Source organism: Crotalus tigris, unplaced genomic scaffold, assembly GCF_016545835.1.
Source record: "Crotalus tigris isolate CLP2741 ecotype Arizona unplaced genomic scaffold, ASM1654583v1 scf7180000018525.42219311030:4301911, whole genome shotgun sequence".
Classification (NCBI taxonomy): domain Eukaryota; kingdom Metazoa; phylum Chordata; class Lepidosauria; order Squamata; family Viperidae; genus Crotalus; species Crotalus tigris.
The window spans coordinates 298,334-314,771 of NW_024097057.1; the positions used below are offsets into that span (position 1 = coordinate 298,334).

At 50.2% G+C, this 16,438-nt stretch overlaps 1 protein-coding gene across 1 annotated transcript in view; it reads right to left on the reverse strand.

Annotated features, from left to right (window-relative positions):
• Positions 1–13,985, reverse strand: part of LOC120312578 (proline dehydrogenase 1, mitochondrial-like) — a 31,322-nt gene extending 17,337 nt beyond the window's left edge. Inside the window, exons 1-4 of the mRNA XM_039353466.1 lie at positions 13,639–13,985; positions 12,170–12,378; positions 1,628–1,662; positions 581–724 (exon numbers count right to left, since the gene is read on the reverse strand). Coding sequence (XP_039209400.1) covers positions 581–724; positions 1,628–1,662; positions 12,170–12,378; positions 13,639–13,959 — 709 coding nt within the window. The 5' untranslated portion in view covers positions 13,960–13,985. The remainder of the gene's footprint in view (positions 1–580; positions 725–1,627; positions 1,663–12,169; positions 12,379–13,638) is intronic.
• Positions 13,986–16,438: the final 2,453 nt, after the last annotated feature.

The following is a 16,438-nucleotide window of genomic DNA, read 5'->3' on the forward strand; positions in this document are numbered from 1 at the left end:
GCAACTGATTCCTATTTATGACGGTCACAGTGTCCCAGGGTCATGTGAAGTGACCAAAACCTGCTGCAACCACCCAGCAGACGGGGGAAATAAAAACCTAAATACCCCCCCACCTCACCCCGCGTTGCCAATCCTCAACAGAAATGCTCACAACAATGAACTCGGACAGAAGGAAGAGCGCCGCTGGGTGGGCCGGCAGGTGTCTTGCTCGGCTGTGGCTTGGGGGGCACTTTTTTCAGTGCCATTGTAACTTTGAACAGTCACTAAGCGAACTGTTGTAAGTCGAGGACTACCTGTACTTTATCACTTTTTTCCTTTTTTGGGGGGTCATCCAGTTTTTGACACCTTACTAGGCGACTGGTGGTACTCAGATGTTGCCCTATCCTAAAAGTGGTACAATGGGTGAAAAGGTTGAAAAGCCCTGATCTAGGGCCACATGTTTGCCCATCCCAGCTTGGAAGGCAGGTTGTACAGGTGTGTGTGTGTGTGTGTCTGTGTGTCCTGCACCCTTTTGTATTTCCTGTGGGAGGAAGCACGTTTGATTGGGGGAGGCTGAGTGGGGGCACTGAAGGCTGCTTACCTGAGGCCTCAATGCATTTCACGAACGTCTCCATGTGCCGGTCGCATTTGGCTTCATCGGCGTAGAAGTAGGTTCGGGCGCCAGTGACGCCATCCCGCCGATCCCCAAACTTGTGATGGACGCTGTAGCGCTTCTCTCTCTGCTCTGGGAAGGACAGCAAATCGGGAGGGACCCCCCCCTTAGCCCCAGCCTCTTTAGACCCTGAGCCCATCAAGCCCCCCTCCTCTCAAAGCAATTGCTTCAAATTCTAGGCTGGACCAAGAATCCTGGCTATCCATCCTTGCTGGGTATCATGGTTTAACTTGCTTGACTTTGGGGGGGGGGGAAGATGTCTAAATCTGTTTACATTCAGGATGTGAGGCAAAGTCAGCCAAGACAAGAGAGCAAAAATGGTGACCAAGCCTGGACCAGAAGCATCCATGAGAGCCGTGGTGGTGCAGTGGTTAGAATGCAGCACTGCAGGCTAATTCTGCCCACTGCCAGCAGTTCGATTCTCACCAGCTCAAGGTTGACTCAGCCTCCCATCCTTCCGAGGTTGGTAAAATGAGAGCCCAGTTTGTTGAGGGCAACAGGCTGACTCTGTAAAACCGCTTAGAGAGGGCTGTAAAGCACTGTGAAGTGGTATATAAGTCTAAAGGGCTATTGGTATTTGGGGCCTCCAGAGCCCCTCACAAAGAATCAGGCCAACCTCTTGGCCCTTTGGCTGTTTTTCTCTCAGCACATTTGGAGAGCTAAGGAACAAATAGGGCAGCTATTCACTGTTTAGAATTCCTACCTCCTCCCCCCCCCCAGAGAAGAGCCGGGGCCCCACCACTTTGGGTATGCGCCCCTTGACGTGCCGTGAAAAGACTCAAAGAGGCCTCTGGCCCTACAGCTTCTTCTGGGGCTCCCCGGGGGCTCCTTGTGTCAAATGCAACCAGAGAGAACATGTTGCATCTTGCAAAGCCCCTCTAGGCTGCAGGGGGGGGGGGGAAAGAAGCCACAAGGCTGACGTTTTTGCTAGGCCCCCCTCCCCAGGGCAGGCTGGAGACCCCAAACTTTACTTACTGCCTGTCTCCTTCTCAAAGGCAGAGACGCAGGAGCTGGGAAGGAAGGAAGGAAGAATACTTTACTTTCTGCCAAAGGGGGTCTTCCAAGTTAACACACCCCAAGCCGCTCACTCTGCAAACACTGCCCAGCCAAAGGGGGGCACAGCTGTCCACAGCAGCCCAGAGGCAACCCCAAGAGTGAGTTAGGATTAGGGTCTTCCAGCCTAAATTACATGCACATTTGGCAATATCAGAATCTGTGGGCCTTGCAGTCAAATCTCCAGGGCTGTGGCTCAACAAGGAAAGGGTTAGAGGAGGGGTCCTCAACCCCTGGTCCGTGGACCAGTACCGAGCCATGGCATGCTGGCAACTAGTCTGCCGAAACAAGCAAAGGCCCATCCGTGGGATGCAGGAAGCACACAAAACCACACACTCTTCGGTCTGTGGGAAAACCTCTCTCCACGGAACTGGTCCCTGGTGCCCAAAAGCTTGGGGATCTGTGGGTTAGGGTGTAGGTTGCTTTCTACAAATAGTTCTTGACTTACAACAGTCATCTAAGCAAGGTTTGAAGTTGTGATGGACTCCCTGGGAGTACAGTTAGTTCTTGACTTACAGTAAGTTGTAGCGGTACTGGAAAAAAAGGGACTTATGACCATTTTTCACACTTATGACCATTGCAGCATCCCCATGGTCAGGGGTAGGCAACCTTGGCCCCTTCATGACTCGTGGACTTCCAACTCCCAGAATTCCTCAGCCAGCATGGTGGAAACCTTGGCCCCTTCATGACTTGTGGACTTCAACTCCCAGAATTCCACAGCCAGCATGGCTCAGCTTGGAAATCTCTCCCTTTCCCCTCAGCATGGCTGGCTCAGGAATTCTGGGAGTTGAAGTCCACGAGTCATAAAAGGGCCAAGTTTGAAGACCCCTGGTTTAAATATTTAAATGTTTTTTCCTCACAGTCACGTGATCAAAATTCAGGCATTTAGGCAGGGGTAGGCAACCTTAGCTCTTTTATGACTCGTGGACTTCATCTCCCAGAATTCTGGCTTTTAATCATCTTAGTTTGTCTTCTCTGAGGAATGGTAGTGGTGTGTGGCCCGGAGGTTGGGTAGGGGACTCTAAAGGCCGTTTAGATCTTCTGGGTTTTATCCAGGATTCTGAGATTTATCCAGATTGCAGTCTTCTTTTTGGAATGCAGAAAGCAGAGAGGAATGCATGAGATGGGGGGGGGGCACGAGGAGAGGGCAGCTACTGCTGCCACAGCAGCAGCCAGAGACCCTCCCCAAGTGAAACCTATTAGACCAGGGAGCTTTTGGGGGGAATTTGCAATCTGAGGAGCCTGTAGAAACCTGGGCGGTTCATCCCCCTAACCAGAAGTCTTGTGACCTAGAGGGGCTGATGGAATTTGTAATGCTTTGCCAAAGCCGATTAAGGAAGGAGGGGTGGGGGGGGGGAGAGTGAGGGAGCTGACTGTTCTTCCTTCAGATCCACTTCCAAGGGGAGATGAATGACGGACTGTCGGACTGTCTGTGTTGCAATCACCTCCCCATCCGCCCCCAACTCTACAATGTTTTCATTGAGGTCCAAGAAAGGGATCCTGACTGGCAGGGTAGTTTCATAATAAAGGTCTTGCTGGATTTTGAGTAACTAGCAGTGTTCCAGTATTTCAGGGGCTGCCACAAAGAAGAGGAGGGGGGGTCAGCTTATTTTCCAAAGCACCAGAAAGCAGGGCAAGAAACAATATTTGGAAATTAATCAAGGAGGGAAGCAATCTGGAATTAAGGAGAAACTTCCTAACAGTGAGGACAATTAACCAGTGGAACAGCTTGCCACCAGAAGTTGTGGGTGCTTCATCACTGGAGGTTTTTAAGAAAAGGCTGGACAGCTCCTTGTCTGATATAGTATAGGGTCTCCTGCTTGAGCAGGGGGTTGAACTAGAAGACCTCCAAGGTCCCTTCCAGATTCTATTCTATTCTATTCTATTCTATTCTATTCTATTCTATTCTATTCTATTCTATTCTATTCCATTCCATTCCTTATTTCTATTCTATTCTATTCTATTCCTTATTTCTATTCTATTCTATTCCTTATTTCTATTCTATTCTATTCTATTCTATTCTACTCTACTCTACTCTACTCTACTCTACTCAATATGATTGCAGGAATTGGGTATGGCCTATCTAGAGAAAAGAAGGACTAGAGGGGACATGATAGCAGTATTCCAGTGTTTGAGGGGCTGCCACAAAGGAGGTCAACTTATTTTTCAAAGCACCAGAAGGCAGGATAAGAAACAACAGATGGAAACTAATCAAGGAGAGAAGCAACCTGGAATTAAGGAAAAACTTCCTAACAGTGAGGACAATTAACCAGTGGAACAACTGGCCTCCAGAAGTTGTGGGTGCTCCATCACTGGAGGTTTTTAAGAAAAAACTGGACAGACACTAGTCTGAAATGGTATGGGGTCTCCTGCTTGAGCAGGGGGTTGGACTAGAAGACCTCCAAGGTCCCTTCCAACTCTATTCTGTCTCACTGATTCCTGAGCTGTGGAGGCAGCTGTTCCTGCACTCCTGAAGGTTGGGCCAGGTTAGGACAGCTCAGTATTGAACTGACCCCACATCTGGAGTGTCACCCTTCACGCGGGAGCCTGGATTGACTGGGAACTACAGGTTTCATGGTTTAAATAGCTATTTTGCACATGAACTTCCTTCTCCCAATTTCCTGTTGTTGTTCTTTTTAAAAGGACACCTTGTTCAATGAATTCCAAGAATCGAAAAGTTTGCACGTCCTTTTCAGCCCTGATAAAGACGCCATACAGCTACGTCTTGGATATTTTTTTCCCAGAGTGCAATCCAGCTCTTGCCTATTTTTTTAAGGTAACTGCCGGTTGGGTCTGTGTTTCCCAGCAACTTGGCAGCCAATTTTTCCTTGAGGTTCCAGCCCAGAAGTGACTAAGTGCCTGATGGCCCTTGACAGGAGTGGCCAGTGCCAGGGCGTGCTTGTGTTTACTCTGGAGCAGGAAAAGCTGCCTGGAAAAGTGGCAGAGAACGCTCCGGTTCAGGCGATCCAGAACTTCAGAGCTAACAGGCAAACCTGCCAGGAGGTTTAATAAGCTAAACAAATAACAAAAAAGAACCAGGGGGCTTTAAACCTATTCATCCCAAAGACAAAACTCCCTCAAAGTTGGCAAGATGGAAGAGACGGTCTTTGTAAAGCACCCCTTTGTAACCCACCCCCCCATGGGAAAAGACGTCCTGTTCCAGACAGTGCCCTTAATTCACCCTATCTCCAGCTCAGACAAGGTGGAGGGGTCCTGGTGGTCTCTGAGGTTGGTTATTTTCTTGCAGATGTTTCATTAATCAATCAGAGTAGAGCTAGAAGGGACCTGGGAGGTCTTCTAGTCCAGCCCCCTGCTCAAGCAGGAGATCCTATACCCTCTCAGACAAGGGACTGTCTAGCCCAGTGGTTCTCAACCTGTGGGTCGGGATCCCATTTGGGATCGAATGACCATTTCACGGGGGTCGCCAAACAACGCAGTCCGCCATTTTCCCCCCCTTTTCCTTAGCTGTGCTACTCCCTTTTCTTCTATTGGCTTTTGAAAGCCAATAGAATAGATTCTCTTGAATAGAGTCTAATTCTATTGGCTTTCAAAAGCCAATAGGAATTGTCCAGGCTGTCTCTGCCCTGCTGAGCCCGCCAAAAGTCCCATTCTGCAAACGGTGCTGCACCAGTGGAGTAGTCCTCAACTTATGACCGGTTGAGTAGTCCTCGACTTACGACCGGTTGGGGGGGGGTCACGGCATTAAAAAGGTTGAGAACCACTGTGATAGCCTCTTCTTAAAAACCTCCGTTCTTTAATGATTCCACTCTTTAGAGTAGAATAGAGCTGGAAGGGACCTTGGAGGTCTTCTAGTCCAGCCCCCTGCTCGAGCAGGAGAACCTATATCATGTCAAACAAGTGGTTGTCCAGTCTCTTCTTAAAGACCTCCAGTGATGGAGCACCCACAACTTCTGCTTAACTGTCCTCACTGTTAGGAAGTTTCTCCTTAATTCCAGGTTGCTTCTCTCCTGGATTAGTTCCCATTCACTGTTTCTCGTCTTACCTTCTGATGCTTTGGAAAATAGGTTGACCCCCTCCATCCTCTTTGTGGCAGCTCTTCAAATAATGGAATGCTGCTGTCATGTTCCCCCCTGTCCTTCTTTTCTCTAGACTAGCCATTGTTGTTGTTGTTTTGTTGTTGTTAACTGCGAAGTCGTGTCCGACCCATCGCGACCCCATGGACAATGTTCCTCCAGGTCTTCCTGTCCTCTACCTAACATCATCAGTGCACAAAATTTAAAGAAGCATCTGCAAGAAGCTCAGAGAGCACCAAAGACCCCTCATTTCAACTGTGAGCCACAAATATTCTCTTTGATTGGTTGCCAGATGCCCAACCGCCAATAGGGGCGACCAGAGGGAGGAAGATTGCCAAATTGTGACCCGCAAGAGCAAGGCCAATTCCCCTGCGCAGCCCAGGCTGAAATGAATGGGCGCTTGCAAAACAGGTGCCAAAACGCCTCCCCGGAGATCAGATGGCAGAGAACCAGGCCTGCCAAGAGCCGGATTAGCTGATCTCGCCAGGCCAAGCAGAAAGAGGAGTCAGGTGCACAGGGCTCCCAGCTGAGATCCCCACATGCTCCTGGCAGCTGCCCGGCTTGCGTAAGGGATCTGCCTCTCCCGCAGCCAATCCGGCCGAGGGGCCAGGCCGTCCCTTGACCAATCGCAAAGCGGAAGGCTGCTTGTTTGGCAAGGCACGAGGAACACACCGTGTCCCAAGAAGAAACAACACTCGCCCGGTGACGCAAAGTGCAGGCAGGACCTTCTCGGCTTTCCTTCTGAGCAGGGCATAAGCAAATTCCCAAGGGGGGGGAGAAGCTCCCTAATCAGTTGTTGCTTCCAGATTCCGATGCAAAGCAGCTCGTCTCCAGGGGAGAATGCAAACAGGAAGCGAGAATGCAAACAGGAAGCGAAAGTGCGCAGAACAAGGAGGCAGGCGCTGGCAGCAACCAGCAAAATCCAAAGGATGACCTCCACAAGCTCCTTGGAGCAGCTGCGTTTCTCAACCCAGGCCGCTTTTTAAGATCATGTGAAGTATTAAACTTTTCCCCTAGCACGTGAAGTATTAGTACTGCTTTCTACAACCTTAGTAAGACCACACTTTGAATGCTGCATCCACCTCATTATAAAAAAAGATGTTGAGACTTTGGAAAAAGTGCAAAGAGCAACGAAGACGATTCAAGGCCTGGAGACTAAAGGAAAGGTTGCAGGATTTGGGTCTGGCTAGTCTAGAGAAAAGAAGGACTCAGGGGCGGGGGAGACATGATAGCAGTGCTCCAATATTTCAGGGGTTGCCACAAAGAAGAGGGAGTCAAGCTGTTCTCCAAAGCGCCTGAAGGCAGGACAAGAAGCAACGGATGGAAACTAACTAAGGAGAGAAGCAACCTGGAACTAAGGAGAAATTTCCTGATAGTGAGAACAATTAACCAGTGGAACAACCTGCCTCCAGAAGCGGTGAATGCTCCAACACTGGAAGTTCTTAAGAAGAGACTGGACAGCTCTTTGTCTGAAATGGTATAGGGTTTCCTGCCTGAGCAGGGGGTTAGACTAGATGACCTCCAAGATCCCTTCCAGCTCTATTCTAAGGCATTCTGGGAGTTGGTCCATACATCTTAAAGCAGGGGTCTTCAAACTTGCCCCTTTGATGACTTGTGGACTTCAACTCCCAGAATTCCTCAGCCAGGCACACTGGCTGAGGAATTCTGGGAGTTGAAGTCATAAAAGAGCCAAGTTTGAAGACCCCTGTCTTAAAATGACCACAGTAGAGGGCGAATGCCTTAGAGACTTAAAGGGGATCTACTCAGTGCTAATCCTAACCCAGTATAAAGGGAGCAAGGAGGAGATCCAGCACAATCACTGGCAAGATTCAATCACTCCAGCCGTCTTTGCCTCCCTAACCTTTCCTGTGTTGGGTGGATTTCCGAAGTGGAGCTGAGAGGTAGCCTGAATGGGGGACAGCGAGTTCCACGGATAAGGAAGGACCAGGATCCAAACCTCCCACTACCCAATCAGTTCTTGGGCTGAGAGGGAGGGGGTGACCCAGAGTCCCCCAAGGACCTTCTGTGACCAGGGAGGGGTGTTTTTTCCCAGGCCAAAATTGGCAGCCTTCTTGGAGAACTGCCATGTTACTGGAACGATGAAGCCCTGCTCCCTTTACATAACCTCTTCCCAACATGACGCCAGGTGGGGAAGAAGGCAAGTTACAGGAAGCTGCACTGCTCAGAATAACATAGAACAGGAGTGTCAAACTCAATTTCATTGAGGGCCGCATCAGCATTGTGGTTGGCCTGGGAGGGCGGGCGGATGGATGTGGCCAGGATGGGTGCGGTCTACTGGGTGGGCGTGGATGGAGTGGGTGTGGCCTATGGGGTGGGTGTGGCCAGCTCTATATCGTTCGCGTCAAGGGTGCCTGTGGGGGCCTGGGTAGGAGGGGGACAGATCTGAGGGTCTCTGGCAGAAGGGGGTGGGACCGGGGCAAGTGTCAAGGCATGGTCCACTGGAGGAGCCTCACATGGTCCACCTGAGGGCCAAGGCAGCGGGGGCCGTTCCCTCACTGTTTCCAGGATGGCTTTGTGGGCCGCATGAGACCACTACGCGGGCTGCATCTGGCCGCCCGGACCTTGTGTTTGACATATCGGACATAGAATAACTTCTCGTCCAGTGTTTCTCAACCTTGACCATTTTAAGGCATGTGGACTTCAACTCCCAGAATTCCACAGCCAGCAACGCTGGCTGTGGAATTCTGGGAGTTGAAGTCCACATGCCTTAAAATGGTCAAGGTTGAGAAACACTGTGAATCTAGTCCAATCTCTTGGTCAAGCAGGAGACCACATCTCACCTCAGACAAATGGATGCCCCACTCTTCTTGAAAACCTCCAGTGATCGAGAACTAGATTGGATCTCTCCTTGATAAGTTTCCATCCAGTGCCTTACTCTCAGGTGGAGAACAGGTTGACCCCCCCCCCTTTCTCTGTGACAGAATACTGGAAGAAGCTATCACGTCACCCCAATCTTTCTCTCCACTAACTCTTCTGCACTTCAGTCCAACCACTGAAAAAGCTGCTGCCCAACTGTCCCTCCCCATCACAGGAGTGTCCGGGGTGGGGGGATGTCCTGGTGCTTTTCTCTCTGGTCTAACTTGACCCGTTTTCAAACTTGACTTTTCTACTGCTGGGGGAAGCCTTGGGTGCTATATCTATGATGTATAATGTATCTGTAATGTATTGTTAGTTATGAAGTCGTGTCCGACCTATCGCGACCCCATGGACAACGTTCCTCCAGGCCTTCCTGTCCTCTACCATCTTCTGGAGTCCATTTAAGTTCACACCTACTGCTTCAGTGACTCCATCCAGCCATCTCATTCTTTGTCGTCCCCTTCTTCTATTGCCCTCCATCTTTCCCAGCATTAGGCTCTTCTCCAGTGAGTCCTTCCTTCTCATTAGGTGGCCAAAGGACTTGAATTTCAACTTCAGGATCTGGCCTTCTAAAGAGCAGTCCAAGGGATTCACAGGAGTCTTCTCCAGCACCATAGTTCAAAGGCCTCAAGTCGTGTCCGACCCATCGCGACCCTGTGGACAATGTTCCTCCAGGCCTTCCTGTCCTCTACCATCTTCTGGAGTCCATTTAAATTCACACCTACTGCTTCAGTGACTCCATCCAGCCATCTCATTCTCTGTCGTCCCCTTCTTCTCTTGCCCTCCATCTTTCCCAGCATTATGTTCTTCTCCAGTGAGTCCTTCCTTCTCATTAGGTGGCCAAAGTACTTGAGTTTCAACTTCAGGATCTGGCCTTCTAAAGAGCAGTTGGGGTTGATCTCCTCCAGGACTGACCGGTTTGATCGCCTTGCAGATGTATAATGTATAATATATCTATAATGTATCTGCTCTCATTTTGCTATAGCCAATACAGTGTATCCTCTCCGCTTCCCTCTTTCTGCCTGCTCTTTGAACTATTTCCCATGATGCAGGCCTGGAGTGAGAAAGGAATGCATTTCTGGCCATCTGGCTTATCTCTGCCTGCGGAAGCGTCTTATCAACCCTGTTCCCACAGTGGGTTCACACCTGGAGATTGGCCCGTTTGAACTGACCAAATGGACTATTGGGGTGGAGTTTGCTGGATGTTCCTTTAACCTATTGATTCGTGTGGGAAACCCTCAGATCTTGCCTTTTATGCCTGTCAACCTCTCCTAATAAAAGTTATTTTTGGAATGAAGCTGTTCCAGGAGTTCTGCTTTCATAGGAGGGAGGATTGAGGTGGGCCCTTACACCACCACTACTCATCGCATTTAGGGCAGTGATTAAGACGCTGGGTTTATCAGCTGGAAAGCCGACAGCCCAGGTTTGAGACCCAAGCTTCACGCAATAGGGCGAGTGCCTGTCTTCGCCTCAGCTCCCGTCACCTAGCAGTTCAAAAGCACGCAAATGCGAGCAGATAAATAGGTACCACTTCGGTGGGAAGGTAACAACGCTCTGCAATGTCATGCTGGACACATGACCATGGAAAAGTCTCCAGACAGTGCTGGCTCATGGCTCTCAAAAAGGAGGGGAGTGCCGCCCCCCCTATAGTCAGCAACTAGCAGAATAAAATGTGCAGGGACTCCTTTCCCATCGCATTTGGCATCACCTGCCCAGCTTTCCTCATACTTGCAATGCTACAGGCCAGTATGTGCTGTCATTTTAAACATCCTAAGTATTGCCCTGGGCAAGTTAACACATGCTGCCAGTATAGCAGCTGCGTTAAAAAAAAAGGCATCATTTGTAGATCAGCCTGTGATTGCTTTGTAAATGACACCGAAGAATCTCAGAGAGTCTGAAAAAAAAAAAGGCCTGGTTGCCTGCAGAGAAATCCGGCATCACACTCACTGCACACAATGAAGCTCTTCCTCCAAGCTAGTTGTGAGGGAGGCACCAATGCAGAGCTGGCTTGTAGATAGGTTGGTCTAACCCAGTGTTTCTCAACCTTGACCATTTTAAAGCATATGGACTTCAACTCTCAGAATTCCACAGCCAGCATTGCTGGCTGTGGAATTCTGGGAGTTGAAGTCCACATGCCTTAAAACGGCCAAGGTTGAGAAACACTGGTCTAACCGGTTCCACTCATATAACGGTCAGTCCCACCTCCACCGGCAGTGTTGGCCTTCACCTCCCTTCATGCCCCCAACCCCCACCGGCCTTGTGGGAAAAAAAGAAAAGATCCTGGAGGAATGTCTCAAGGCACAGCAAAGCTCCTCATGAGCCTTTGACTCACCGCCTGAAACCCGAAACTCAATTTTCAGAGGCGATAAGGCCACAGCAAACTTGAGAATTACACATGACTGGAATAGTTCCTGCAGATTAATGTCTGGGGCACGCCTTGCGTCATCCCTCGTTTCAAATCCTTCCTCAAATCAGCTCTTTCTCTAAGCCAACGCCTCCCCCGCCCTTGTCATACCACTTCTTATGTAACGGGCTATGACCTCAACTTCTCCAAATGATTGCTGCAGAGGAAATGGGCACCCCTTGGCACACAGATAAGCCCTCCCCCTGCTGCCTGTTGGCCACACCAGAAGAGTTGTGGCATTTTGGGTGACCGGCAAATCTTTCCAAGCCAGCAAATACTGGGTAGCACCTTGGTGCTTCCGAGAATCTAGTATTTCCTTCATCTCAAAGTGTGGTTCTCCCTTGACCATATTAGGTTGTGCTGCAGGAGGTGCTGCTTTAGGCCAGAGATCCCCAACCTTTTGGACACCAGGGACCGGTTCCATGGAGAAAGATCTTTCTGCGGACCGGAGGGGGCCTGGGTTCGTGTACTGCCTACATCCCATGGATGGGGCTTTGCTTGTTTGTGCAGACCAGTGCTGGTCCACGAACCAGGGGCCCCTGCTTTAGGCCTTAAGGGCGAGCACTCTACAATGAAATACAGGGTGGATTTGTCTTAAGTCTTTTTGAAAGCAAACGCAAGAGAAATTTTTTGCTGTATGGGAAAAATGGATAAATTTTATACAATTTAAATTGGATATGAAAAAATACCATTTAGCCTTTTTATAATTTGTATAAAAACTCTACTTTTTCTTTTTCTTTTCTTTGCTTTTTTTTTTAAATACTTCTTCTTTTTAAGGTTTATAATTCTGTATTCATATATATTTTGTTCTTAATTATTTTATAATTTCGTTAATTTCTTTTAATTAAGCCTATATTCTGCTCTGGGAAGCTCGGGGGGGGGGGAGGGAGGGGAGTGATTTGGGAGGGCTTGGGGGAAGGTTGTATTGTTTGGGGTTTTTTTTTCTTTTGTTGTTGTTGTTATTGTTTTTTTTTTCTGTTTCTGTAAAAGTTTTTTAAAAATTTTCAATTAAAAAAAAAAAGTCTTTTTGGAAGCTCCAACTCCACTGTAACCGGATTTATGATGCGTTTGACGGGAAACGCATCTTTGTACTTGGGCCCTAACTTCTTGGACGGCTGCAATGACTGCAAAATCAGAAGAGTTTCTTACTCTAGTTCCTTCTTCTTGGCCTCCTCACTGGTCAAGTCCTCCTCCACACTGTAGTCCAGCACAGAGCCCACGCCGTAGGCACGGTTGTGCCGGATGAGTGGCTTGATAGCTTCCTGGTCTTCTCCAGCCACAAACTGCCCATAGAAAGTCAGCTTCATCAGCTTCTCAAAGAGCCACTGGCCCAGCAGCTTCTGGCTGAGGTGCATCAGCTGTGGAAAGAGGGGGGCAGTCACAGGGCTGGCTTTCTCACTTGACCCCCCCCCTCCCCTGGGGAGGTAGCCTCATGTACATGCTGATCCCATTACCTAGAAAAATGTTAATTCTTTTGCAAAACACTCCCTAAGAGCAGTGTTTCTCAACCTTGACCATTTTAAGGCATGTGGACGTCAACTCCCAGAATTCCACAGCCAGCAATGCTGGCTGTGGAATTCTGGGAGTTGACGTCCACATGCCTTAAAATGGTCAAGGTTGAGAAACACTGCCCTAGAGCAGTGGTTCTCAACCTTTTTAATGCCGCGACCCCCAACCGGTCGTAAGTCGAGGACTACTCAACCGGTCGTAAGTCAAGGACTACTCAACTGGTACAGCACCGTTTGCAGAATGGGACTTTTGGCAGGCTCAGCAGGGCAGAGACAGCCTGGACAATTCCTATTGGCTTTTGAAAGCCAATAGAATTAGACTCTATTCAAGAGAGGCTATTCTATTGGCTTTCAAAAGCCAATAGAATAAAAGGGAGTCGCACAGCTAAGGAAAAGGGGGGAAAAATGGCAGACTGTGTTGTTTGGCGACCCCCGTGAAATGGTCGTTCGACCCCAAATGGGGTCCCGACCCACAGGTGGAGAACCACTGCCCTAGAGTTTCTTAGGAATAATAGCTCCTAGAGCTATCACAGTTCATGCTAATAAGGGTAGATCCAAGCATTGCTTTTTTTGCAATACCAACCCCTAAAGTTGCTTCTTCCAAACTTCTCACGTTCCTTTGGGGTGCTTGCAAGGAGCGTGCATGCACGGTTCATGGACTGCAGTAATTCTGGGGACAATTCAAGCATGAGAAACCTCGCCCCCCCCCTCCCTGGTTTGACAGCCCAACCTCTCCCCAACACCCCCGGGGAACCAGTCAGTGGTACCAGAAAAGGGGCAGCCTGCACCCAATCTTAGGACCCTCCCGGAGGGGGGGGGGGGTCACAAGCGCATTAAACCTCCTCCGTTATCAGAACAGGAGTCGGGGGTTGAGTAGCATTCAACAGCCTGTCACACCCTGTCAATCATGTCTTTCTTCTCCTTTGAAGATTCCCGTCCAAAATAACAGCCCAGTTTTAAGCAAAAGACACCGCCGCGTTTCTGTTACGCCGAGATAAATCTGCCTCCGAGGATGAAGGCTCGGAGCAGCCGAACGGAGCTCTGAGTCACCCCTTCCCCGCGGCCGTTCGGCTCTTCCGGGCAGGCAGGACCGGCCGGATCCTCGCTCACCTGCTCGGCGCGTTGCACCAGCGGCTCCAGGGCGCAGAGGCGGAGCACCAGCAGCCCGCGCAGGAGCTGGCCGCTGGTCTTGCTCCGGAAAGCCTCCCGCGCATCCGAGAAGTTCACCGCCCGCGGCTGGGGCGGCGGCGCCGGGCGTTGGCGGAGGTGCGTCCCGTGCGGGGGCACAGCGTCCCGTGCGGGGACGGCATCCTGCTCCGGGGTGGCCGGAGCCGGAGCCGCAACCGGGGCAGAGCGCGGACGCCTCGGGACGACGACGGAGGACGTGGCGGCGCGAAGCACCCCGCGAGACAAGCAGCTGCGCCCGGCCATGCCCGCGAAAACTGGAAGGGCGAGCCGGCGCCGGGGCTCGCTTAAATAGGCACCGCGTCCCGCTGGCCGCGCCCACTAAGCGGGTGCGCCCCGCTGGGAGCGATTGATTGGTGGCTCTGCCGGCCAGGGCCACGCCCACTCCACAGCTTGCCTATTGTTCTCCGCTTCTTCGAGGCACACCCCCTTCAAGCCCCGCCCCGGCCCCGCCCCACCCCGGGCCATCAGGAGGCGGTGCGGAAGATGCTCGCGGGTGGCGAGGCTCGTTTGGCGCTGCGACTCCGGCGACGCCTCCGGGCTGGGTGACGAGAGGAAACGCTCCCCTTCGCCGCTTGGCGCGGAAAAGAGGAATTCGCGCCAGCGATTGGGATCCTCTCTCCCCGGCCCCACGGAAGCTCCTTAGAGGCGGGCCCCAGTGGAGAAGTTGAAGTTTGTGGAAGATGCAGGGCGGGAGGAAGGGCTGCCTGGGAAATTGCTGTGGCGCCACCTCCCCTCTGGACTTCTAGAAAGAGCTCTCTAGTGCCATGGTGGCACAGTGGTTAGAATGCAGCATTGCAGGCTAATTCTGCCAGCTGCCAGCAGTTCGATCCTGACCAGCTCAAGGTTGATTCTGCATCCTTCTGAGGTCTGTAACGTGAGGACCCAAATTGTGAGGGGCAAAGATGCTGACTCTGTAAACCCCCTAGAGAGGGCTGGAAAGCACTATGAAGCAGTATATAAGTCCAAATGCTTGTGCCCTTCCAGCTTGGATCCAGCCTTCCCACTTCCAAAGATGTCACCCCATCGCTCTAAGTCCTGTGTAGAAACCTAGCCCCAGAGGTGGCTGTTTTCCTCCCATATTCCCTCAGATTTTGCCCACCTTTGCTGATACATCCATTTCCTTTCCAAGCCAACTTCACCTATCCAGTCTCGGGCGTTCCATTTGTCTTTCAGTCCCCACGACTCATGACCAAACCAGACTGAGGTGATGGGACAGCTGGAGCAGTTGAGTGGTGGAAGCCTGGAATTCAACCATGCTCCCAGTAGATCTCATTGCTCCAGGTTTGGCTTTCAGAATCAGAATAGAGCTGGGCCCTTGGAGGTCTTCTAGTCCAGCCCCCTGCTCAAGCAGGAGCCCCATATCATTTCAGACAAGTGGCTGTCCAGTCTCTTCTTCAAAACCTCCCATGATAAAGCACCCATAGCATCTGGAGGCAAGCTGTTCACAGGTTAATTGTTCTTGCTGTTAGGAAGTTTCTCCTAGGTTGCTTCTTTCCTTCAGTTTACATCCATTGTTTCTTGTCTTGCCTTTTGGTGCTTTGTAGTAGCCCTTCCAATACTGGAATAATGCTATCATGTCACTCCTTCTTTTCTCTAGACTGGCCATACCTAATTCCTGCAGCCGTTCTTCACATGTTTTAGCCTCCTGCCTTTGGTCATCTTAGTTGCTCTTCTCTGAACTTTTTCCAAAATCTCAACATTTTTTTTGCAAGGTGGTGACCAAAACTGGATGCAGGATTCCAGGTGTGACCTTACTAAGGATTTATAAAGTGGTACTAATACTTCTGGTATTGAAACATTAAGAAAACCAAAATCATGGTATCCGGCCCTCTCAATTCCTGGCAAATAGATGGGGAAGAAATGGAGGTAGTAACAGATTTTATCTTCCTGGGCACCAAGATCACCATAGATGGAGACTGCAGCCAAGTAATTAAAAGATGCTTGCTCCTGGGGAGGAAAGCTACGGCAGATCTAGACAGCATCCTAAAAAGCAGAGACATCACCTTGCCAACAAAAGTCTGTATAGTCAAGGCCATGGTTTTCCCAGTTGCAATGTATGGCTGTGAAAGTTGGACCCTAGGAAAGGCTGAGCGCCAAAGAATGGAAGCCTTTGAACTCTGGTGCTGGAGAAGATTCCTGCGAGTCCCCTGGACTGCAAGGCGATCCAACCGGTCAGTCCTGGAGGAGATCAACCCTGACTGCTCTTTAGAAGGCCAGATCCTGAAGTGGAAACTCAAGTATTTTGGCCACCTAATGAGAAGGAAGGACTCACTGGAGAAGAGCCTGATGCTGGGAAAGATGGAGGGCAAGAGAAGAAAGGGACGACGGAGAATGAGGTGGCTGGATGGAGTCACTGAAGCAGGAGGCATGAGCTTAAATGAACTCCAGAAGATGGTAGAGGACAGGAAGGCCTGGAGGAACGTTGCCCATGGGGTCGCAATGGGTCTTACATGACTTTGCAACTAACAACAACAATAACAACAACTAATACTTCAGGTGATTTTGATTCTGTGCCTCTGTTTATACAACCAAGGATTGTATTAGCGTTTTTGGTTGCTGCTGCACACTGCTGGCTCATGTTTAAGGGATTGTCCACTAGGACTCCAAGGTCCCTCTCACAGTTACTGTTTTTGAGCCAGGTTTTTTCTTTTTTTTCTTTGGAGCTACTGCAAATAGTCTCTCCCTCTCTTCACCCTCTCCGCACTGTCATTCACCTACTAGA